This window comes from Desmodus rotundus, chromosome 2 (genome assembly GCF_022682495.2).
Source record: "Desmodus rotundus isolate HL8 chromosome 2, HLdesRot8A.1, whole genome shotgun sequence".
Classification (NCBI taxonomy): Eukaryota; Metazoa; Chordata; class Mammalia; order Chiroptera; family Phyllostomidae; genus Desmodus; species Desmodus rotundus.
In genome coordinates this window covers 1,390,389-1,415,405 of record NC_071388.1, presented here as the reverse complement: position 1 = coordinate 1,415,405, position 25,017 = coordinate 1,390,389, and the positions used below count along the sequence as shown (strand labels likewise).

Genomic DNA, 25,017 nt, shown 5'->3' with positions numbered 1-25,017 from the left:
TCCCGGGGTTATTCCTGGGACAGTGGGGCCGGACAGTTGGGCAGGAGAGTGGCCTCTGAGCCATGTGTCGAATGGCCGTGCGTCTGAGCTGTGGGCAGCAGAGACGGCAGCCCCTCTGGAGTGCGACCCCGCCTAGCTTCTCCCTGTGCTCTGCAGGGCCAAGTGTCCGTGTTGAGTGCCCGGTCCCGAGTCCTCGTGAGGCTGGCAGAGTTGGGGCGTCTAGAGAAGGAGTCGTCGAGCCTGGGGTTTCCATGGTGAGGTTCTCCGTCCAGTGTGTTCGTCCAGCTCCTACACATGAGGCCCTGCGGGAGCTGGGCCCTGGCTGCCAGGCCTGGCCGCTCCGCCCGGTGGCCCACGAGGACGGCCGTGTCTGTACTGATGGGTCCCCCTGACCTCCCCGCAACCTGAAGCACTGGGCACAGTGTGCCTGCCCCCCACGTCATGGCTTGTCCATGTTGGCAAACAAACCGGGATCCCCTCAGGGAGCCTCGCTGTCCAGGCGAGCCCCGGTGTGCAAGCCACTGTGCAGGGCAGTCCCTGCTGTTCCTCTGTGTGCACCTGGGGCCACCTGCTCTGGGCCGGGTGTCGGCTGCCTGCTTTTCAGAGTCAGCCTGGCAGCAAACACAGTACTGCCCTCCTACCATGAGATGGCAGGTGGTGGTTCTCCCTCCAAACTGTGACCTTTGCAGTCTTAAGTGTTACAGAATTAGTGTTTGAGCAAGTCCGCCCTTGAGTACGTTTACATATTTAGTAAATCTTACTTTCTGTGTTTCCGATAATGTACTGCCGTTGGCAATATTTGTTATCTTTAGTCAGCATGGTTACTTATGTTTAGAAGATGAATTTTCTGTGACTTCAATTTCGGGTAACAGCAGTCTTTTCCGAAAGCTTGCAAAGACACGAGCGAGCCGGGAGAGCGGCCCAGCACTCCGCACGGTGGTGTGCAGAGGAGCTGCGGCGCCCCCTCTGTCCCAGGGCCCCTCCCACTGTGCTTCCTGCCCCCTGTGGGGCCTCCGTGCACGGTGGCTGTTGGGAAGGAGGGAGATGGCCTACGCGTAGGTGCCGAGCTCTCGGAGTGGCGTTGTACTTGCTCGTTCTCTGAAAACTCCGAACTCCAGCACAGGAGCCGGAAGCCATGACCCTCACCCCCGTCCAGGTGCGTTGAGGGAGTGTGCTTCTTTTTGTTTTCTAGGCCCCTGGTGATTCACACAGCAGGCTGTGTGGCTTCTAGTGGGTCCTTCCCTGTGCTCCTGTTCCCCTTCTCACCAAGGGGCCGCTGCGTCTTCCTGAGGGGACACAGTCACCAGGTGTGAGAGCAGCCGAAGCAGAGCTCCTGCCTGCCCCTGCCTGTCTCTGCAGTCCGTCTTTTGTGCGCTGAGCTTTCAGCCCGCACTTGGTGGCCGACCACAGCAGCTGCGTTTCAGTCTGGTCTTGCCTGGGAAGGACCTGGCTTTGCCTGATGCTGTTGGCTGTCTCCCGGTTGCTCAAGACCTGCTCATTATCCCTCCAGATTTCACTGTGAGATCAGTGACGAACCCTTCAGGGCTTTTCCCATTGTGTCAGGTTCAAACTAAAGCAGCTGAATCCAACCTACGTAACAAACAAACAGCACAGGCCCCAGCAGGAAGGAGCAGTGGATGGGCTCGGTGTCCGTTCCACTGAAGCCTGGGCCCGTGTCGGCAGGTAACGGTGCCCTCAGACACGGCGCTGCCCTTGGCCCGGCGCACTGTGAGCACTGGGGCTGCGTTTTCCTTTGTCCTGCGAAGGTGCGGAGAAGGTGGGTTTGTGATTGAATCCCCAGGGGCTGCCCGTCTTCCTGAGAATGTGCGTTCCTACTGCACCTTGTCTCCGAGCGATTCACTGCTGTGCTGAGAATGACGGAACCCGCAGGGATGAGAAAACTCGGTCTATGGTGGCGATGTTTTTAATTAGCAGGAAGGAGCTGCAGGTGAGGTGGATCAGATGCCAGGTCTAAATTGTTGGCGTATAAAATCACCGGCGAAGCCCGTGCTCCCCTACACCCTGCGCCGCCCTCCCCCGACGTGGCTAATTAACAGGGAGCAGTGTGTTTGTTGCTTTCTCTGACTCATTCAGACCAGCACTTGGGAGAGGGGGTTTGGCCAGGGCCATGCACACCGTTTTCTTGGCCGTTTTCTCATGCACACAGCCCCCGGAATGGGCCTGGCGTGGTCCGTGTCGGAGTGGGAGCTGCCCGGGAGCCACGGCCTTCTTTCCCGTGGCTGTGCTGGGGCCGCAGGGCTGGCGGCCGACTGGGATGGGGAAGGTGGGAATTGGGCGGGAGATCACCAGGCAAGGACGTGCTGCTGGTGACCCTTGGAACTGCCGGTCACAGAAACACCTTGGTCCCTGGCTCTTGGTTCTGCCAGCAGACCGGCCCTGCCATAGCAGGGATGGGCATGTCTGCTAAGCTCACTCACTCCCCACTGTGCCAACACAGGATGCTCGCTTTCCACAGGCTGTTAGCAGCCGGCCCATAAAACAAGCTTTCGAGGTGAAGCACGTTTGCGGAACTCGGGGATCCACTCCCTCTGTGAGAGGCGGGCTCCCACCACGGACCAGAGGGCGGCCGCCCCTGGAGCCCCGCGGGCCCTCCCTGCCCTTGTGTGCAGTGTGCATGCGAGCTGGGAGATGGTGTGGGGGTGGAGCCACGTCTGGGCGGGTGTCAGGCTGCAGTCAGGTCCCTGGTCCGTGAACGGGACACTGGGCAGGCTGGCCGTTGGCACAGAAGAGGGCGGGCGTGGGGTGAGGCGGCCCCTCGGGGCCTCTGTCAGCAAACGGTCTGATGTCTACAGAAGCCCGTTCACATTTTGAAGCGCCTGCAAACGTTAGTTTGTAAGATACGCTCTGTTTTTTTCATTGTGGTGTGATGCACGCCACGTCAAGTTCACCTTTTAGTCATTTCGGGTGTGGCGGTCGATGGCACCGAGTGGGCTTGCGAGGTATCGCAGCCCTCACCGCCATCCGTTTTCGAACTCGTTCACCCCTCCAAACTGCAGCTGTCCCGTAAGTACCGACCCGCTCAGCCCTCCTCCCTCGGCCCCGCGCACCGTCCCGCTCCACCCTGCGGCTGTGCCAGTTCCCTTACTGGGGAGTCACACAGGTCTGCCCTTTGGTGTCTGGCTTAGTTCACGTAGCACAGTGTCTTCAGGCCCATCCTGTATTTGTGACGTCCAGTTTCTACTTCATTGTGTCCGCTTTCTCACTTCACTCACCTGTGTCCCTCGTCCAGCGCAGAGCGCCCTGGGAGCGCTGCGTTCGTGGGAGTTCCTCCAGAGCTGCCCGGCTGTCAGGCGCTGGCTTCAGGACGGGGTGTGCTGAGGAAGAGCCTTCAGGAAGAGCCGGGCGGAACGCGCTCCCTCCTCATGCAGGGACAGAGGCCCCCGCTGCCCGACAGGAGACAGGCCTGCTGCTTCCTACTCCCGTATCTGCAACGGGAGACGTGACTGTCAACACCTAAGCGTGGCCTCTTTACCCTGTGGATGACGCGTGGATGACGCGTGGATGACGCGTGGATGACGCGTGGATGACGCGGGCAGGCGGGATTTCTGGGGTTTCATGTTCCACCACTTTGGTGGTCTGAAAATGGTGACTCGGTGTGGGGCTTTCAGGGGAAACCCTTGGTAACTGTAGGATGGAAACATCCATCTCTAACTTGACGGCCTCCAGTCTGAAGCGACTGTTCTTATTTCAGTAAGGCCCTTTGAAGGTGGGTTTTGAGTGGGTATTCTGTACCACGATTTCCCGGTAAAATCATCTCCAGACACCCCTTACTCACCCTCCACGATTAGAAGTGTTTCCTTTTCAAGGGTTTCAGCAGTATTCTGAGTATAGGTTAAGTAGGGTACCGAAGCGATCACCGTTTTTCCTGAGTAATCATAAAATGAAGTGGAAAAAAGCAGTGAACTACCGTCTTAGCCTGTGGTGTGTATTTTCAGAATCCGCGTGTGTTTTCCACCTTTGCCCTGTCGAGAGCGTGTACCGTACTGTAGAGAGGCCCCAGGCCTGGCGCGTGCCTGCCACGAGGAACTCAACCAATCCTTCGCAGCACCCGGCTCACTGTGGGCGCCTGGGCCTGGGGCCCTGTGGGTCTGTCTCCTTTCTCCTCCCCTCCCTGGTCCCTGAAGATACTTACGACCCTGTCAGGGGCCTCATGCCTTCCCCCGGCGGGCGGCCTCCACAGGGGCCTGGGACCGTGCCCCACCCCCTGGGGAAGGGCCTGGCACCCACCATGACTGAAGGGAGGCTCTGACGTGAAAACCGCCGCCAGGGTCTCGCTGACCTTTGTGGCCGAGCCTGGGATTCACAGACACAGCCAGGCCCCGGGCGTGTGGGGCTGGAGCACAAGGAGCAGAGCAGGCAGGTGCAGCGCCCTTTCCTGAGGAGCCTGGTACTCTGGAAGCGCTTGGTGTAAAAGTGCTGGGTTTGGCTGAGGAAGAACCTGAAGCCATGGAGAAATTAAGGGACTCCTGCAAAGGTGACCCTGGCACTCGGTGAGGGATGGGCCTTGCCCTGCTGTCTCTGTCCTCTGGTTCGAGCTCCCTGCGCTCCCCTGCGGTGGAAGTAGGGCTCCTGAGCTGACTCCCTCCGCCTGCTTTCTCTGAAGGCGAATGCTTTTAGAAAGGGGCACCTGCACGGCTGGGAGGGACCTGCCAGCTCCCGCAGGCTGGGAGGAGCCGCTGTCCCGGCTCAGGAGCCTGCGTGGGAGGCTGTTGAGCAATGGCTCTGACCCTCCTCCCCGGCTTCCCAGCCTCACTGCAGGCCCAGCTGCACCAGAATGGAGGACTTGCTGGGGACACCCCCGCCCTCTAACCCGCAGTGTGCTGGAAGTCCTGGCCGGGGGTGGAGAGGGCGGGAACTTCATGTCCCAGGCGAGAGCAGAAATGTCACCACGGGGAAGCTGAAGGACCCAGGACTGGGAACTTTGTGTGTGTGTGTGTGCAGGTGGAGGGTGAGGGGAGGAGGCTGGTGCGTTTGTGCCTCGCAGTCTGCGAATGTGGCTTGACGCTGATTTCTACGTTGGAGGGAGAGAGCGGCGGTCTCGTGCTGGCTGCCAGGAGACACAGTGCGGAGGATGCACGGTCTGGAAACGCAGGGCAGAGGCGACGCTGTGCCAGTCAGGTCACTGTCCTTGGTGACCCCTGAGTGTCCCGAGCCTGGGCCTACTGTGGCACCCAGGTCACCCTCTTTCCGAGCTCGAACGAAGTGGGCTTGGGGGCTGGGCAAGAGTCAGGCCCCTGCTGCAGGTCCTGGTGCACACGTCCTGGGAGGGGAGGTGCATTTCGTTCTTCTTGTTCCTTTGAGCTGTGCTGATGCGGTTGCTGGGAACTGGAGAAGACGTGTTGGGCCATGTGAGGGGCCATGTGTCGTGTTCACTTGGCCAGGTGGTGGGGCCCAGTTTGGTCGGGTCCCAGTCTAGGTAGTGCCGTGAGGGACTGCGTGGATGCCACCAGCACTTGAATGGGGATGTGGAGTGAGGCAGATGGCCCTCCCTCCTGTGGGGGGGCCTTTCCTGGTCACCGAAGGCCTGGGACTCAGGGCTGAAGTCTCTTGGCAGGAGAGAGCTCTGCGTCCAGGCGCCTTCTGACTCGAGACCACAGCATTGGGGCTCCCTGGGCCTCCAGTCTGCCCTGCAGGCTGTGGTCTCTTAGCCCTGCAGTTGCTTAAGGCAATTCCTTAAAATATCCATCTACCCACCCACCCACCTACTCTTCCACCCACCCACCCACGGACCTGTCCACCCACCCACCCTTCCACCCATCCACCTACCCGCCCATCCCCCCATCCCCCCATCCCCCCACCTTTTCCTACATCCACCCACCCATCCACCCATGGACCTGTTCACCCACCCACCCTTCCACCTATCCATCTACCCACCCACCCACCTACTCTTCCACCCACCCACCCTTCCACCCATCCCCCCATCCCCCCATCCCCCCACCTTTTCCTACATCCACCCACCCATCCACCCATGGACCTGTTCACCCACCCACCCTTCCACCTATCCACCTACCCACCCACCCACCCTTCCACCTATCCATCTACCCACCTATCCACCCATCCACCCATCCACCCACCCTACCACCTATCCACCCACGGACCTGCCCACCCACCCACCCTTCCATCTATCCACTCACCCATTTATCCATCCATCCGTCTGTCTATCCATCCACCCACCCATCCCCATCCATCCATCTCCTATCCATTCATCCACCTGTTTATCCATCACCCACCCACTCACCCATGCACCCATCTGCCTCCTGCTCTGGTCTCTGGAGAACCCTAGTGCAGGGGGCATATGCCTGGTGATCCTGCCGGAGAGGAGCTGTATTAAGGCAAGTTTTCAAATAATTGATAATTATGGTATTCAGCAGAAAAAAGTGATGACGAAAATCCTGGAAGAGTAGAGATTTTCAAAGCTTTCCCACCAAACTCTCCATCATAAAGAGAGAACTAGCCTCTAACTGCCCCATGTGGCATTTTATGGAGGGGGGTATTTCATCTTAGAAAAGGATACACTTTAAACTTTTTGTTCCCCGCTCTCCCTAAACTCCTGAGTAAATCTGCGAGGGAAACGGACTCTTCAGAAAGATGCTCCTTGACTCCCGTGGCCTCTCTGCTGCGCCTGCCAGGACACCAGGGTGTCCTGTGTCACTTAGCCCCGGGGGGCCGGCGTGGCGGCATTCCTGGGGGCCGCTGAGTGCGCCCCGAAGGTGCGCTGGTCTGGCATTGCAGCTCTGTGGGCACCGAGTGGTTGGGGCGGGAGAGCAGGGTCAGCGGTGGGGTGGAGGCACAGGGACGGGCTTGGTTAGAAGGCACAGCACAGACAGAGAAGGGACTTCAGGGACCCTGACGGGGGAATCGGAAGGAAGGGAGGAAATGAACGTGCGTGCAGCTCAGAGTGCCGGAGAAGAGTGTTTTCCTGCGCACTGCCTCCTCACCCAGGCCCCAGCGCCCACCTGCGGGGCAGGTGGCCTGTTGTGCAGAGGAAGAAGGGGGTCCCTGGGGTGCTCCCGACTGGCTCAGGGTCACGGGGACACTCAGTGGCAGATGGAGGCCCGGTGAGCCTGCACCCAGTGTCTGGCGCACCAAGAGGTCGGGCTGCCCTCTGCTGGGGCAGGGTCTTTGTGTGGGAGGCTCAGACCTGACCAGGTGTGCGGCAGGGGACCGGGGTGGGGGCGGGGGGGGGGGGAGGTGAGGTCCAGGGGTGTGTGCTGAAGGCCCAGGCTGAGGTGGAGGAGCGTGTGGAAGGCGTGAACAGATCTGTGAGTGACGAGTTCTCGTGTGGGGAGTCAGCAGGAGGTCGGGCAGTGGTATGGCCGCAGTAGGAGGCCTGTCTGCGGAAGCCACGGCACGGAATCGGGGCAGGGGGCACGGCGTGGCGGCGGAGACAGACCCGCAGGGTTGGTGGCTGGCAGGAGCCATGGCCACGTGGACGGGGGCAGAGCTCCTTCTATCTGCAGCACCTTCCGGGCTGGGAACCGGTGGCCCAGGGGAGATGAACACCACACCTCCTCCTTCCACCACGGGGCCAGGGTCTGTTCAGAGAGCTTCTCCGTGATCGCTTGCTCCCTGTGTAGTCATTCGCCTCTGCGCCCCCAGTCTCAGGCCCGGGAGTGCTGGCTGGGGCCCGGCTGCGTGGGGGCCACCACACCCAAACGGCAGGGCGGCCGGAAACTGGCCGTTTACTGCGTCCTGTTGGTCAGTCGTCCTGCTATTCATCGGGGGCTGGGGTGAGGCAGTCGCAGAAATGAGTCCTTCTGAAATCTCTTTGCAAATGGCATGCGTTCACTCACTGCTGAGAAGGCATATAGACATGGTCTCCATTGCAGAGACAACGCGCCGGCCCCTAGTGCCACCCTGAGCTGGCAGCGGGTCACCACCAGGGTCTCGGGTCCTCGGCCCCGGCTCCGGGCAGCACACTGCTGTCCTGAGGGTGCCAGGGGCTTGGCCTGCTTGTGATGCTGCAGAACCGGGTGGGGGGCAAGGCAGGCCGGGCTTTCTCCCTTGGGCTGGGGAGCGGAGGAATTCGCAGGCCCAAACACAGACAGCCATGGATTTGGGGATAGTTTTCTTTTTCTTTTCCTTCCCTTTCCCTTTTCCTTTTCCCTTCCCCCTTCCCTTTTCTTTCCTCTTCTTTTCCCCTTTCCCTTCCCTTCCTTTTTCCTTCCTCTCCTCTCCTCTCCTCTCGCCTCCCCTTCCGGTAACCATAGCTGAGGTTTTTTCTGCTTCTGGAGGACCCCGCTGCTCAGCCACGCCTGTGGGCGGCACAGCGGACCCGTCCCCTGGGGAACAAGGTGGCCCCTTACGGACAGTGGGGGAGGGAGGAAGGGGAGGCACTGGCGCCAGTTGTCTCCAGGTCAGCTTTCACGTGCCAGAGCAGCGACCTCCAGTGTCGGATGATGCGCGGCAGGACTGCGGTCCGAGTGCGGGAAGGAACTTTCATTTCAGATTTACACGTCCTTCTACTCGCGTGTTCAAGCTTCTGTGTATTTCTTTCGATTCAAACGAACTGCGCACAGGATGGACCGGGACGGAAATGTAAAGCGCTCAGGAGCCAGTTGAACCACGGCTCTCGTCTGTAATCGTGCGGTAGTCGAGTGAGTGGCGGTGCACACGCTGTTTCGGGGGGCACGCTCAGACGGTGGCCCGGACAGGAGCGTCCCTGCTTGGTCTCGGGCGTGCTGCCTGGCTTTGTGTGGCCCCTCGGACGTTACTTGGCAACGAACGCCAGGCCTGTTAAGCGAGTTGCCATTGCACGTGGAACAGCCTGGCCATGGGGTTCGTGGGCGGGGCTTCCGCACTGGGGTGTGATGTCGCCGCCCTGCCTCACAGCATCTGAGACCTCCCGGACCTCCAGGACATCTTCCCGGGAAAGAGGCTGCTCCTCCTGTGACTCCAGGGAGGGCTGAGGGCTACGTGTGGCTGTTCTCCTTCTCCCTCAGGAAGGCTGGTCTGCAACTTCGTGCGCTTTTTCCTTCCCGCTCGGTTTGTTTTCTTGGGGTGGACGCCGGTCCTCATGCAGCCAGAAGGACCCTGCAGCAGCCGTGACGTGAGAATCGGATCCCTCGGGCACCACGGGGCCTGGCTGACTGGCCTCCGTGTTCTCTGTGAAGGGGCTCCCAGCAGGGAGACTGTCGTGGTGGGCCCCCGCTCGCATGCTCATGGGTGTTCACTGAAGCCAGTTAAAGAAACGGGGACTTCTTTGGAAGTATAGGGAGCATAGAAACTTCTGGACCACACTCTTAATTTTAAGGAGAATGATGGTCAGAATGGTGGGCTGGAGTCCCTTGAGACCCTGTGGCTCATCCATGTCTTCCTTGCCGCCTCTGTCCCTGCTGCCGCCCCACCCGCTCCCGCCTTCGCTCCGCGGTCGCTGACGAGAGCAGTGTCCCTGAGAGCTGCCTGCTGCTGGGCGGCCATCCTCGCCCCCTTCCACGGTGCATAGGAGGCGCGTGGCCGCCTGGGGTGCCCGCGTGTCGGGGTGGCCTCCCCGTCATCATTGGCCCTGCAGTTCCCGGTCCTGAGATCGCAGACCCCCACCCACGCGGGAGCTGCTGCCCGGGGCTGCCCGAGGGCCCAGAGCGTTCTCAGGGCTTCTGGGGCTGACCTCCAACCTGACCCCGAGGCGGCGGACGCTCACTCTGGTGCCACACCCCCGTCAAGGCCGCTCGGTCCATCTCCCGTCAGGGGTGTCGGCTCGGTTGGTGACAGTGCAGCCGCAGCAGTGTTTTCAGCTCTGGCCTCTGCACGGCTGGGTGTAGGCTCCTTGCTTTCGGAATTCTCTGATTACACAGTGGAGTTGGCCAATATTTGTGTCTCCGTTTTGATATCTTTCCTGATCTAAGCTTTCTGGGAGGGCTTTTCCTCCATTCCTCCTGCCCCTGCCGGGTGTGGTCCAGCCTCGGGTGCTGTGTGCTGAGACCTTGTGCGAACGGACACCAAACTCCCCGTCGGGTCTCCGTGAGTGGACCTGGCCGGCCTGGCGTGGGCACATGTTTGAATCGGGTGCCCCACTTGCCCTCATGGTGGAAGGTGTCAGCCCCGCCTTCGAGAGGGGTGCTGCACTGGAGCCGTCTGCCTTGGCTGCTGCTGTGTCCACGTGGGGTTGGCTGTAAGCCAGCAAACACTACGAACCCTGGGGTTAGCTGAGTGGTTTGGCCTGAGGCCACAAGCACAGTGCCGGCCAGACGGGAAGCCCCCTGTGAGCGGTGGTCACCCCGAGGTGGGGCAGGACGTGTCCCTCTGCTTCGAGATGCACCCACCCTGCTCTGATGGAACACGGGAATGTCTGTCTCTCCCAGCCAAACCTGTTGGTTAAGGCTGCCGCAGAGTCACCGTGCCCCAGTGGGGGTCCCTGTTTTGGCAGAAAGGCCTGATGCAGAGCTCCTTAGCATCCCTGACACTCTGACCTGCTTCCTCACGAAGCTCCTTTGGGGTGCGTTTCGGTGCTCGGAGGGGCCACCTTGCTGATGGCCAGGGCAGCCTTTGGACGTGGGACTTTCAAGATGCTGCTTGGCTGGCCTGGGTGTCTCTGCCCACCTGCCCTGAAACCATGGCTCCCGTTGGCTGCACCAACCCCACATCGCCTGTGCCATGTGGGGCAGGAGCCGGGAGTCTGTGCCACCACTCACCCACCTGAGGGCGTGACTGTTTGCTGAGGATCCCAGTCCCTCCTTGAAGGGAAGGTGGGGCACCCCTTCCCTGTGCAGCCTCGGCTTCTATAGAGCAGCCAAGCTCGCCGCTGGCGGGGCCGCTGCTCTGGATCAGCTGGGGAGCGGCCATCAGGCGGCTGGCCCTGCTAGCCTGGCTTGAGCCCCCCACTCCCCCTTCAAGCGCTCCGTGCAGAGCAAACAGGCTTCCAGGGGCTTTCCTGCGAGGTGTGCGGCCTCTGTGCTGCAGCAGCATGGGGTCTCAGCCGCAGTGCACAGCCGCCACCTTTCCCTGCTGGAGGTGGCCACTGTGGCCCTGCGCCGCCTTCGGAGCTCCACCGGCTGGGCCGAGTTGCCTTCATCCTCCCGCTGCTCCCTTGGCCTTAACCTTTGGGTTGCTCTTCTTCCAGCAGTAATTCCTTCCGTTCCAGTTCAGAGGCTGTACCTTTCGAAGTCAACCTTGAGCCTTTGGTTGAATAAAGTAATGTCTAGAAAAAAAAAATCAGTGAAGAAAATGATGAATATTCTTTCACCTTAGTTTCTGAACTAGGCAAAAACTTTCCAATGCCCCAGATCCATCCATCTGTCTGTCCATCCCTCCATCCATCTATCCATCCAACACTGATTTTGTACTACGTATGAATACTAAAAGCTGAATTCTTTTGGTGCTTCCTACGTGTAACACAAATATTCAGGGTTCTGACTGGCTCAGGATTTTGATGCAAGACTTGCATGTCACTCCACCCGCAAAGGGCCAGGGGCATGGCTCCCACTGGCTCAGTAGTTACGGAGCACAGGAGGGACCGGGCCACCGTGGGCCACGGGGCAGCGGGCCGGCAGCCCGTGGTCGTGCTTCGCCTGATTCTCTCATTTCCGTCTCCTCGCAGCCTCTCCCAGGTAGGTCGAGGTGGGCGAGGGGGTGTCCTCATTGGTGCTGCCGACTCTCTGAGTGGGCGGTGTGCTTGCCCAGGACCTTGTCAGTGAGGCAGCGACAGGCTGGGTCCCTGGACATGGGTGTTTTGGGGGCAAGCATGATGTCATTTTCTCCAGATACTTTGGTTCCTGGAGCTTAGAAGGTCTTCGGATGCATGGTCCCCTGACGAGTGGTTTTACAGGTGGGAAGGAAAGTTCCGGTCTGGCGGACCTGAGGAGGAGTGTGGGTTTGCCACTGCGGACGTGGCTTTCCCGGTGCTTGTCCTGTTCTCGCCCCACGTGGGCCGTGGGGCTGGAGCCTAGACAGGCTGGCCCGTTTTCTGAGGGCCTGGGAGCCCCGGACCGGTCCGGTCATTCCTGCCCCACCCGCAGGGCACACACGCTTCCCCAACACTCCGGCAACGCAGCACCTGACACAGAAGCCACTGACGTGCGTGGGGGGTGCGTCAGGCGACAGAGAGACGTGGTTTGTGCAGCGTCCATGCACTGGGTCGTCTTAACGACGCTCAGGCAGGCCGACTGGGCCGAGCTGAGCGGGCCCCCTCTTCCAGGGCACCCACAGACTGAGCCCCAGCAACCCCCTCACATGTAGGGTGACTGGTTTCACCTGGCTTGGAGCACAGCCCCCTTTCAGCGAGCTGGCATCACGGTTTAGGAAGCCCCCGCAACCGTGGGCCCTGGAACCAACTTCCGTGGTTTACAAACATGAAATTGTGTGGACACACTGGCCAGCATTTGGCCAGCATGTGGGGGACGGACCCTGGTGCCGCCCTGAGCTGGCCCCCTATGGCGCTTACCTAACAGCCCTGTAGCATGGGGACCACTGCTGTTCCCCTTCTGAGGCTGGGAACTGACCCCCAGCGTCTGCCTCTGACCCCCCACCTGGCAGGGTGGCGCTGAGGGCCCCGTGTGCGACTGCGTCCTGCCAGAGTCGGGTCCTTGGTGGCCCTCACAGAGGACCAGGGTCCCGGTGGTTCCCTGGTGGCCACAACAAGGAACTTGGCCACAGCAAGCTACTTGTCCGCACATTGCAGCCTCTGTGGGCTGGCCGACGGCTGGACGAATGTACAGCATCGTGGGTCAGTGCCACAGCCGGCCACAGGTGGGCGCAGCTGCGCCCTCCACACTTGGCACAAACGACACCTCCTGCCTGAGGGCACTCAGCCGGGTAGGGAGGACACGTGCGAGGAAAGGTTCCGAGAGGCGGAGTGTGTGCGGGCTTCGACTCCAGGAGACAGTCGCCAGCCCCAACTGGGCAGGCCGAGGCAGGAGCCGCAGCGGGCCATTGGCTGGCAGGAGTCACCCTGTGTGGGCGGTGGGCGGTGGGCAGCCCATGCCGTGGGGGCCACGTCGGTGTAACCGCTGTTGCTGCCTTGTTTCTGCTCGTTGCTGAACAGTTCCAGAGCCGCGTGGGAAATTCGAAAATGCGCAGGGAGCAGCGTACAGAGGATGCTCAGGGAAGGGGAGTGGACAGTGGGGCCATGGGAAGGGCATGTGTTTGGGGGCGATCATGGGGTGCTGCTGAGAAGTCATGTTCCTGCCTGCAGGCATGACTCACCGCCTTCACAGATCAAACAGCATGTTTCCCGAGACAAGGACGCCCGGGAGCTCCGCTTATCCCGGCCCCTGTGTGTGTGTGTGTGTGTGTGTGTGTGTGTGTGTGTGTGTGTTCACTGCCTCTGCCTGGCCACCTTCCCCAGGCAGACCCTTCTCTCGTGTCCCTGGGCCCAGTGTCAGTCGCCGCAGGGGCATCCAGCCCCAGGCCCTCGCCTCTTTGCCCTCTCTCAGCGCTGGCAGACGCCCCTCACAGGGCAGGCCTGAGAAATAAACCGCTCGTCCATGGGCCGGTCCTGGCCAGTTCAATTTCCGGGTCGAGTCACGGTTGGGACGTCTCACCTGAATTCTCTCCCGTGCTCCCTCGGCTGCGCTCCCTCTGGACGTGACGTGTGGCCGTGCGAGGACACACGTGGCCGGCACCGTCCGTGCACTTCGTTTGGACCTCTGCTCTCGTGCCTTTCGGCATTTCCTCCGCGCCCGTCCGAGAGGCAGCTTCCTCTCTGGTTCCGTTTGGCTCTGTTAGTTGGGACCTTTGACAATGAAGAGGAACCATGGAAATCATTTCACGACGACCCGTGTCTGTTTCCTGGCCCCTTCGTCTACGGGCAGCAGTTCAGGTGACGGGCTCGCTCACTCAGCCTGTGCTGCGCCTGTCGCTGTGGATGGGAATGCGCTTGCGTTTCTGGGCTCACCTGGTGCTGTGTGTCGTTTCGTACCTGTGGCTAAGCGTCGCGTTGTCGGGTGAGGGCGGCGGTGTTCTGCCCAAGGTGGACGTGGGAGCAGGGCGACAGCCGACTTCCTCGTGCTGCTGACCTTTTCCTTTCCTGTGCTCTCCAGGTTTCTGGCGCCTTCCTGTCCACTCAGGTGAGACCACTCAGGTGAGACAGCTCAGGTGAGATCGATGGCTGCCCCAAGGAGCAGGTGCTGACGCCCCCAGCCAGGTGCTGTGCCTCCTGACACCCCCGCCCACCCAGGATCTAAATGCCACAGCGCCCCTGGGGCACGGTGGGCCGAGACCCGCTGTCGCCTGGGAAGGTACGTTTCACGGGCACCACTGTGCGTCCTGTGAGTTCATGGGAAGGAGTCAGAGGGGCGGGTTGGACCTGCTCTAATGTGAAGGAGTTGTTGTGTCCTGTGGAGCTTGTGGGAAAGAGAATTCGGAATCTCTTCTTCGGATTAAGGTTACACCCACTTAACAATTCAAAAGCATTAGCGGTGAAACTTAAAACAAGAAAAAGAAAAGGCAGGTACCTGTGAAGTCTTTTTTTCCCCTGTGAATTGCCCTCAGGATCTTTTAAATTGATCCCCAAGCTTTACCATCTTTATATGGGATTATGTTTGAAAAGGCAAACCTGGCTTCCAAATCCTCCTTGGCAACAGTGATGTACTTTGTTTCGGTTTGGGTCAAAAAGCAAAGTCGATGCAGCCGATGTCAGGACCGCTCTGAATCGGAGCTCGTCTTTTATTTGTTGCACTGCGTCCCGTCCAGCCTCCTGTGTCGGATGGGGGTTGGGGGGCTGTGCGGGCCTTGGCAAGCCCTGCCCATGGGTTTGCAAAGATGTAGCAAAAACTTTCAGAACTCTGTCTCCCTGTAATCTTAGCTCTTGTTTCCCTGTTTCCAGGCTCAGCCTCCAGGAGGGAAAAAAACAGGCTGGAAACCAAGACCTCCCACTGGAATCTAATTTTAAATTTGCAATCTGTTGTCTTGTGATTTTCGTTTCAAATTTAACTCTGAAACAAATACGTTTCCTTCTTTCTCCTGCAGTTGGAGGTCTGTTTTCAAGTCAGAGGAGCGTAATCACCGTGTTTATTTTAATAAGATTTTAAATATCTCTGGGGAGTGAACTGTTTTATTAATAATCATAACGTGCAGACATCATCAGGTACCTGCTGCTGGATGTCGGGCGCTCTCAGCAGAGACGGAGGAACCTGCCTTCAGGGTGAATGCTGTGCATGGGCCCCCTGGGCCCCCGAGGAGCCCGGACCCTTCATGTTGGCCAGGCCCCAGGGCGTCCCTGCGGAGGACAGCTGTGCTGCAGTGTAGCCTGTAGAGGCGGGTGCGGCGCAGTTCCTGCTGCCGGGAGACCGGGACAGGATGGGAAGGGGGTGTGTGCCCAGCAAGACAGGTGTGTCTGTGTGCGAGTGACCACGCCCCAGACACAGCCCGGCGGCCAGGCCAGGGGCCTTCGGCTCGCAGGTAGGGGGTCACGCTGAGCTCGGCAGGGCTCCTCTGCCTCAGGGGTTTGCCCGTGTGCTGCTGGAGCTGCCAGGCCACGGCCACCACGCCCTCTTCAGGGCTCCGAGAGCCCAGGGGCCTGGGACACGTGCACGTGTCTGAGCTGTTTGTTTTCACTTAAAACGAATGACAGGGGCAGCGTGGAGACGCCCGAAAACGCAGGAAGTGCGCGGTTGTGGAGACGGTCTTCACCGCCTTTTCAGAATAGCTGCACGGGAGGTTTTTACGCGCGTCTGCGGTGTGAGTGTCTGAGTGAGGGGCCACTCACGTTCGGGTTTTCCTTTGTTGTGGACACTGTGTAGGGGTCCTCGTCCCCCCGGCCCCCCTTGTCCCCCAATAACACTCTTAAAGAAAACCTGAGTCTGCCCACAGCCGGCACCCTGGAGGTCCACGTCAGGTCCAGGTTTTTACGTCCGGAGGGTGTGTGGTTTTGCCCTGGAGATGTGTGACCCTGATTGTGAAGTGACCTTTTGATCGTCCGGCCCACGGGCTGGGCTTCGAGCCTGGGCGCTCTCCCGGTGTCCAGTGAGTGAGGGGCGTTCCCTGCCCGTGGCGCTGCTTGCCCTCCGGTCTCACCCGTGAATCAGACCTCCGACACCCTGGAAATGCTACTGGAGCTTCCTCGGTCCTGGGCGTGCTGGGCTGTTTGCAGCGCCTCCCATCCCTCGGAGGAGTAGTCCGCGGAACCTCCCTCGGCGCGCTCTGCCGGGGACGCTGAGCACGGCGGCGTGTGTCACGGTGGCTGGAGCGTTTTCTCGCGCAGCGCTGGGAACGCCTGAGAGCCGTGTGATGCCGCAGTGCAGCTTGATGGAAGAGGTCTCACCTTTCTTTTCTGTGTTCCCGCCCGTGTGTGGGAACTGCTGCCCTCAGTGGTCTTGTCTGGGAGCTGAAGTGCTTGGGCGTTTCGTTTATTTCAGGAGAGTGTGCCCTTGCTCAGCGAGCACAGGTACTGTAGCGGCTCGGAAAGTCTAATGTGATGATTCCACCCCCTGGGTCTCTGTGGGCTGGCGTGTGTTGGTTGTCCTTCCCCTTGGGAGCTGGTGGATTTTCCTGTTCTGTGGACGGCATCATGGACGTTTTGAGGGCGACATTGGGACAGTCCAGGTCCTGTTGAAACCTGGTGAGGGCGTGGAGTTTTCTTTGCTGCTGTTCCAGCAGGCTGCCAGCCTGGCTAGGATCGCCAGTTCGTCTGGCCTCCAGGGGTGGCATGTCCCAGGCCAGCTCTGTTTTCAAAGCCTCTGCTCTGCTGCTGTGGGCGTTTGTCACACAGCTGCCACCTGGGCGTCAGCCTGGGGAGTGGCTGTGGTTATGGCCTAACTCAGTTTTCACAGCCTCTGCTGTCCCACACAGGGGCAGCCCTGGGCGTGCGCATCTGCATTGTGCGCCTGGGTTGTCAGTGGGTTAGACTCAGCATTCCGGGACCCGCTTCCTTCCTCTGAGACCCCCATTGCTCTGGCCTGCAGGGACCACCCTGCTGTGTTCCTCTGGGCAGGACGACAGGGCGTGTCTCGGGAGTTGTTGCCCCCGTGCCACAGCTGCAGGGGGCGCTCACGCGCTGTGCCAGGCTGGGAGAAAATGAGGACAACAGCAGCAAAAGCAGGAAATGCGCTGAGTGCACACCTTCGTCAGGTGTTGGCCCCTCCCCCAGAGCCCTCGGGCCCTCACTGCCTCCAGGGGTCCCAGGTCGCTGCTGCTGTGGGGTCCAGCGGCTTCAGTGTTTTATCAGTGGGGAAGCACCGGCCCCGGCGCCTCACTCCTTGGCCAGCACAGGGCATGAGCCATTCGGTGTTGCTCCTGCTTCAGGCAGCTGGTCCGCTGTGCCCGTCCCCTTGGCCTCCCTGGGGCCCGGGGGAGGAGACCGCTCTGTTTCCGGATGGCATCCCGCAGCACGATGCCCGGTTCGCCCTCTTCTACCGCCTGCTTTGTTGAAATTATATTAGATGGTTTTCGACTATAAAGGGGGGTTAAAAATTTCATTTTGAAGAGTCCTCATTGAATCAGAGTATTCTAAGTAGTTAAGGCTTTATTTTAACTGATTCTTTAGGAATAATTTTAGATTTACAGGAAATCATACCCAGGAACACACCTTTTGCCTGGTTTCCCAGAATGGTGGCGTCTTACAGCACCGCGGTGGGTTCCTGATGCCAGGCGGTCAGCGTGTCGTCAGCGGGTGTGCACAGTTTCGCCCACGCAGTTCAGCAGGCCGGCTGCTCCCCAGGAGCGGCCCCTGAGCAGCGGCCGCCTACCTGAGGGCTGAGCCAGCCCAGCGACTGTCTGTCCTTACCGGCGAAGTCCTTTCAGATGCCAGAGCTCTCCCGCTGTGCATGTGGTGTGGTGGGATGAAAGGGGGCTGCCACGGCCACTTCAGAAATGGAACTCGCCCCTTTCAGAGGAAGGTCACAGTGCTGGGCACCCCCAACCCCCCATGTCCTTCTCTCCGGGCCTGAGCACCTTCTGATTTTCTGACCCCGTGTGGCTTTCAGATGAGCCCTGGTCAGGACACTGTGTCGCCTCTGCCCCACTTCTCCGACCGTCCAGGCTGAGTGGGTCTGCCCTCTCTGCCCTGATGATGGGGTGGTGCCTGTGGGCCTCGGATCCTCCCCCGCCAACCACCGGGATAGCTTCCCAGGAGGATGGTGGGATGGAGGGCCACAGCCAGGACAAGGAGGACGGGCGAGGCCTTGCCCTCTGCCCAGAAGATGGGGTGTCAGTCCGGGGGCACAGTGGGCAGGGCAGCCGGCCCCTTGGTGCAGGCGTGGGTCCAGGCGCCCTGTGCGGGGGAGCCAGCTGGGAAGGACTGACGCGTGTCTTCTCTGGTTCTCGTTTTGGGGATGTTCGCGTCTACACTGATTGTGGTTGTGTGATGTTGACATTCTGCCCCGACATTTGCTGTGTCCTGTGTTTGTCCTGAGTTTGGTTTAGAGAGCACCTGCCACCCTCCAGCCATGTGGGTCCTAGTGGGGGGGGCTGGAGAAGAGGCAAGAGGGCTGGCAGCCACGTCCCTGGTGACAGCTGTGACGCATGCGGTGGAGGGACAGGGCAAAGAAGGGGACGACAGTGTGGAGCTCCCTTTGTTCAGACACACGGGGAGAGGCCTCCCTGGGAGCTGAGGTCCGCAGGGCCTGGAGGTGGCGAGCCTGGTAGAGGGAGGCCCGGGGCCATGGACTGTGCAGAAGGAGGCGCTCGCAGCCAGGCCCGAGGCCCAGGCGCTGAGGGCTGTTCTCACGAGGAGCGCCTGCCATGGCCCCCTGCCCCCTGCTCAGCAGGTGCGCATGGCCTGGTGCTGCTGAAGTCCTACTAGATTCGTCAGTGGTCTCATGCTGAGACTTGGGTGGGCCTCACCCAGGGCAGGGATTCTCGCTGGAGACCACTGCCCCTTCGCTGGTGCTCTCCTCTGCCCCGATGTCCACATTTCTGCGTGTGCTCCCTCCCCTTGACCTCTGCTCTCCCGCCTGGTGGCTCTGGGGACGGACTCGTCACAGAGCTTCTGCTTTTGTTAGGATAGCGCATGGCCATCAGCCGGGGTCCTTGTCATGGGCAGAACACGCTCGTCTTTGCCCAGTGACAAAAAGGCAAAGCCACTTTCTGCCCCCACGTGGCTTCGCAGACAAACAAGGAACAAACAGGCCAGTGCAAACGTATAATATAAACTAGGTTTTTAAATTTGCTTCTTGGAAATAAAGACAAACGGGGAGGGTTCAGTGGGTGAGAACAGGGACAGAGGACGCTGGGCAGGGCCGTGTTCTTTACTTGCGTGCGGGTAGGGCGAGGGTTTTTGGTTGCCCGTCATTTGGAGGCCGCCTGGGGGCGGGGCAGGGGCTGTCCACAGAGGGGCTGTGTGTCTGTGGTCTGCAGGGGGCGGTCTTCACTCGTGGTGCCCAGCTGTCTCAGAGCCCCCACCACCCCACCGGGACCGTCAGGGGGTCTCACTGGCCTTTCGGGAAAAGCTTTCTTTTTTCCTTTAAGTTCTCACCTGAGGACGTGCTTATTGATTTTAGAGAGAAGAAGGGAGAGAAACATTGATAGGTTGCTGCCCAAATGTACTCTGACCTGGGATCAAACCCTCAATCTTGTGGCGTAGGGGACGATGCTCCAACTACCTGAGCCACTGGCCAGGGCGCAGGAAAAGCTTTCAATCTGAGCACCGTTTCAGCAGCCCCCAGAAACTGCTTTCTCTCAACCGTAGTGCCCCCACTTCCTGCTGACCCGGCTGCGTTCACCCCGAGCACCTCTGGCGGGACTCGGCAGGCCAGCACGCCCCTCCCTGTCCTGGGGGAGACACCTCAGGGCGCCCGGCTGCACCGGGGTGCTATCAGCACAGCAGGCCCTGGGGCCTGGACAGGGGGGGTGCGGGAGGGGGGGTCGCCTCCTCCGGCCGAGGCTTCTAGCCTGTCTGCTCTGCTGTTGGCAGAGACATGCCCGGGCGGAGGCGGGTTGAGAATCAGTCTGTTGGTCTATGTGTGCACACTTCGGTGTGTGTTTGAGGTGGTGGCTTTGCCTTGACCCTCACCGTTTGCCGCTCTCAGATTTCAGTCTGTGCCGTTCTGAGCTTTTTACTGTTTATTCGCAAGACGGAGAGCAGAGACACGCAGCACGTCCCGTCTGCTTAGGAACCCCCGGGATTGCAGGAGACTGGCCCAGGCCGGCAGTGTTGCCGACGTGCTCCTCTCCTTTGCGTGCAGATGCACGGCCCCGCGTTCTTAGGGGCAGAGGGGACCGAGACTGGTCGTGCGTGGCCAGCGAGGCTTGTCCCGTTCCCTTCACTTGAGGTTTTACCTCTTTTCTTGTTTCTGAAAGACGCCGGCTAGGGAGGCATGACCTTGGGGCTCTGACATATGCGGGGGACGGTCTCTGGGCTGGACGTTCCCCCTGGGGGTCAGGTGACGTGTGACTTGGTGGGAATGCTCTGGGGCCTGGGTGAGCTGCCCTGCATTTGGGGGAGACGTGAGGCCCCAGTTGCACACCAGTGGAGTTGTGCCTGCCCGGGGGGTGGCGCTGGCCGGGCCAAGCGGTGTGTCGGGCACGGCCCCCAGGGATCAGGGTGGAGATGGGCTCTCTTCCACAGGTGGCAGGCCGTTCTAGATGGTCACCGCGAGCCTGCATCCCTGGGTGCCTGTCTCTTGTCTGGGCTCTGTGTGCCTTCGCTGGCTCTGGTGTCGTGCTTCTGACGGCAGGGCTGGCCTTCTTCCATCTGCTCTGCTGACGGCCTGGCTCCTGGGACACATTGAGTGCCCAGTGCCTGTCCCCCGAGTGAGTCACTGTGCAGGTGGCTGATGGAGTCAGCCCCGCAACGGGCCCAGCTGCTGTTTTCCTCCTTCCCTCGCGGGTGCAGAGACAGCTCGCTGTGGCGTGGGGTGGACAGGCCGCCTGGAGTCCTGACCTGGGCTCTGACCGTTTCCCGTCCCCCACTGTGGGCAGCGGTCACCAGGTCCGTGAGAGACACCGGAAGGGTGCTCGGGAGGCACCTGGCTGCACCCTGTAGCCCTGAGGGCTGACTTGCACTCCTGGCTCTGCCACGTGAGTCCCCCCCGTGCAGGGCGCTCCAGCCAGATGCACGTGCGCTGGTTTTGCTCCCAGAATGGAGCCCATTAGTTTCTGCTGAGCGAGAGCGGGGTTTCTATTTTGTTCTGCCTACGTCCCACTCCCACTCCCGACCAAAGTCAGCGTTTTCAGCACGCTGTGGAATTAAAGGGAAAGGTTCTGATTTGTTAGGAAGAGTTCATCGGACTTAAATCTTCAGCGTTTTCCCTTCTGATTGACGTCCAAGTGTAAGGTGGAGTCTGCACGAAAACCACTGGGAGGGGAGGGAGGTGGTCGAAGATACCTCTTAAGTCTCGCTTTCTGAAATCGGTAAGTCCCTCGTTGGGCAGGCTTGGGTTTGGGAGTAGGACCAGGACTCCCAGTCTGTCACTGAACGTGCAGCTACAGGAAGAAGACCAGCGGCCCCCCACTCTGTGAGAGCGGTGGTGTGCATGTGGGGTGGGGGGTGGGGGACAGTGGGCAGCTACCCCTGGGCCAAGATTGGTGTGACTCTCTAGCGATCTTGCCGGTGTGGCGTCACACTCCCGAGGGGTCATCTCAGGAGCTGTCCGCTCTCCCTCACTACGCCGTGCAGTCCAAGAGCCAGCCAGGTGTGTGTAGCACGGTGCCCTCACCTGGCAAGAGCCGGGTGCCCTCCCCGCATGCCGAGCTCCTCTGTCTGGCTGCCCGTGCCCTTCGGTGACTCATGTGCTCCTCCTTTCTCTTCCTTTCTCTGCTGCAGACTGCACAGCCATGGGAAATGCAGAAAGTCAGAACGTGGAGCATGCCTTCTACGGGGAGAAGCGCGCCAGCCTGGGGCGCAAGCACACCTCGCGGTCCCTGCGCCTGTCGCACAAGGCGCGGCGTGCCCGCCACGCGTCCTCGGGGAAGGCGGTTCCCAGGAGCTCTGAGGCAGGTGTGCGCTCCAGCAGCACCCCCAGCATCCCGCAGTCGCTGGCCGAGAGCGGCCTGGAGCCCTTTGCTCAGGAGGGTGGCCTCGAGGACTTCGGGAGCCCCATCTGGGTGGACCGCGTGGACGTGGGCCTGAGGCCCGTGTCGTACACTGACTCCTCTGTGGCCCCCAGTGTGGGCAGCAGCATCGTCCTTGCTGCGGCTTCCGTGCCGAGTGTGCCGGACTCGGAGGACAGCAGGCTCTACAGCGAGGACATGGCCTACCCGGCCGAGGGCGGCGGGCGGCCGCATCCCTACATGCGCGCCGCGCCCGGGTTCCCGGAGAGCGCCAGCTTCAGGAAGAAGCGCTCCAAGTCCGCAGACATCTGGCGGGAGGACAGCCTGGAGTTCTCGCTCTCTGATCTGAGCCAAGAGCATCTGACGAGCAACGAAGAGATCCTGGGTCCCGCGGAGGAGAAGGACCGCCAGGAGGCCCGGCGGGCGGAGAGCCGGGTGGGCCCGCGGCCACCCGGCACCTGTCAGCGTGCCAACTCCCTGAGCGACCTGTGCTCTCCGACAGGCACCGGGGTGGTGGCCGGCGGGGGGCCCAGGAGCAAGTGTGCCGGCCACTGTCGGATTTCGGCGTCTGACCGCCCCCACCGGGCTGACTGCAGGGCGCCACCCACAGCTGCCGAAGAGGCTGTTCCCTACAACACCTACAACACCCTTCCCTGCAGGAAGTCCCACTGTCTCTCAGAAGGTGCCACCAACCCGCAGCTGAGCCACAGCAACAGCATGCAGGGCAGGAGGGCCAAGACGACCCAGGTGACGTGGCTGCGGCCGTAGGTCGGAAATGGGGTGTGGCTTCCACTGCATGCAGTTGCTCTGCCGAGGTTCCCTGCTTTCTGTTGGGTTTCCCCAGTGGCCTGGTGGCTGCCTCCTGAGGCTTTGCCTACCTCGCGGGTCTGTGCCTGAGGGGTGGGGACCAAGGACAGAGCAGGCATCGGGGCTGAGGGGATAGCAGTGCAGTGAAGACGGCGAGTTCACACTGAGAAGCTGCCCCTTTGACCCAGGTTCCCACAGCACCCCGCGGGTCCTTAGCCCCCATCGTAACAGGGCCCTGTGGGTGGGCAGGTGGGCACAGAGGGCTGGGAGCACCCGTCCGGGGCGCTATGGTGGCAGGAGGCCCATTGGGGCAGCCTGTCAGAGGAGGTGCCTAGGACGCAGGGCGGCCCCAGGCGTCTGCCAGCCTCTTGGAAGCTGGCAGGCTGCCTCCTGCCCAGGGGCCAGGTCAGTTTCCTGGGCCTGGCCTCTGGAGGGCAGGTCACAGAAGTACAGGTCCCACTTGGCAGCCAGCTCCATGTGTGACCGTGGCCAGACCCTGCCTCCCATCCGCTCCTTGGAAAAGGGGGTGGAGCTGTGCAGCGTGCCTGCTTCACTTGGATCTGGGGCATGGGAGGGAGTGGGTGTGAAAACATTGGCCACAGACTTAGGAAGTATTTTGCTCTTGAGAGGAGGGCCCCGCCCCTTGACTGGTGATAGGCAGGGACCTGAGATTGAGAACAGGCACAGCCAGCCCATAGGCCCTGCCCCTTCTGTTCCCAGAGCTCCAGGGGGCCTGGCGTGTGTGTGAGCGTGGAGGGTGTGGAGTGGTCCACAGGGTGGGGCTCCAGATCAGTAACCCAGGTTGGGTGCTTGTGCCTTGAAGGGCTGGCCAGGCACCCAGGCGACCAGTGTCTGCGCTGAGGTTGGCTCAGACCAGGTGCACTCTGACCTTGGTGCAGGGCAAGTCGGACGGGCATTCAAGCTCAGGTTCTCTCGGAAAGGAGTGCTCAGCACTGCAAGGGTGGGTGGCTGGTGCAGAACCCGGGCGTGGAGGGGACGTCAGCACCAGACCGTTGGGGCAGCAGCAGGGTTTGTGCTCAATTTCCAAACCTCGGGGTTCTGATTCTATTTCGCAATTTTAAATTCTCCTATATGGGTCATTTGGGTATGCAGTTTTTTACCATTCTAGACCTGTTTATTAGAGTAATCAAAATTATTACCTATTCCTTCAGCTTTATATAAGTTAAAGGAGTCTGATCTCTCCCCCTTCTTTTTAAAACGTTATTTTAAGCTGTGGCAGAAGCGCACAGGACACCTGCCACCCTGACCCTCTGTTCGGAGGTTCAAGTGCGCTCCCGCTGTTGGGCGCCCTTCGCCACCTCAGTCTTCAGAATCTTCCATCTCGCTCACCCCGGTGCCCCGTTTCCTCCCCCTGCCCCTCCCCGCCCCTGGCGCCCCCCGCCCTGCTCTTGGTCTCTGTGGATTCAACCTGCCACTGTCCACGTGCACTGAGGTCGTGTGGCGTCTGTCCTCTCACTTCGCGGTGTCCGGTGTAGGCCACTGAAGGGTCATCTGAGCTGCGGCAGCTGCTAGAGCCCCTTCCTTTTCAGGGCTGAACAACGTTCCGTTGTGTGGACAGGCCACTTGTTTTTGACCCCTCCCTCCGCTGGGGGCAGGCGTTGCTGACGGGGTCCCAGACAGGCGTCCTGGCTGCGCCTCTTCTTACCTGGGAGATGCTGGGCAAAGTTTTTAAGTCTCCGGAACCTTAATCTCCTCATCTGTCAAGTGGGGATAATGATGAGGCTTTTCGAGTAAACTACGAGAAGTGACACGGGAAGCGAAGTGACACGGGAAGCGTGGTGCCTGGCCCTGCGGGAGCAGCCAGTCAGGGATGCGCTGCGATGCCCACGTGCACTGGTGGCCGCTGAGCAGCCGGCCCCGCCCTGGGCAGCGGATCGAGGCCGCCTGCAGGTGCCCTGCCGAGAGTTTGCCTGCCCCCCTCCGAGGTGCGACCGTGACGACAGACGTGACTGTGGCCTGTCCACCTGCACAGTGTGGGCTCTGCCGGCCGGCCCGTTTGGCAGGCTGGAGGCGGGTGGGACAGGGGACCTCTAGAAAGGTCGCCTGAGAGGCACGGTGGGCTCTCTCGGGGATGCGGCTGGCTGGCAGCGCTGACTCCGGGAGACGGGGTTCGGAGGCAGGCGCCCCAGTCTCACAGCGTTTTACAAAGTGTTCCACAAAGTACGGCAGCTGCTGTTTTTGACCCCGTTATAGAGACGAGGAAACTGAGGCACAGGCCAGTCCACAGCAGCCTGCCTCGATTGGTGTGTGCTGTGCCGAGGGCCCCACGGGGGAGCAGGGGTGGGTGGGGCTGCGACACTGGGG

General features: G+C 60.8%; 1 protein-coding gene across 15 annotated transcripts in view; it reads left to right on the top strand.

Moving 5' to 3' along the window:
• TIAM1 (TIAM Rac1 associated GEF 1) overlaps nt 1-25,017 on the top strand; it is a 204,044-nt gene that overhangs the window by 101,898 nt on the left and 77,129 nt on the right. For 6 of the 15 annotated variants that reach the window (XM_071220526.1, XM_071220527.1, XM_053916580.1 and 3 more), the window contains 2 exons: nt 13,998-14,195; nt 21,659-22,632. In XM_071220526.1, the coding sequence (XP_071076627.1) occupies nt 21,670-22,632 (963 nt within the window). In that variant the 5' untranslated portion in view covers nt 13,998-14,195; nt 21,659-21,669. Of the gene's footprint in view, nt 1-1,137; nt 1,157-3,250; nt 3,530-13,997; nt 14,196-21,507; nt 21,528-21,658; nt 22,633-25,017 lie in introns of those variants that run through there. The other 9 variants (XM_071220529.1, XM_071220525.1, XM_071220530.1 and 6 more) reach the window with 4 other exon arrangements.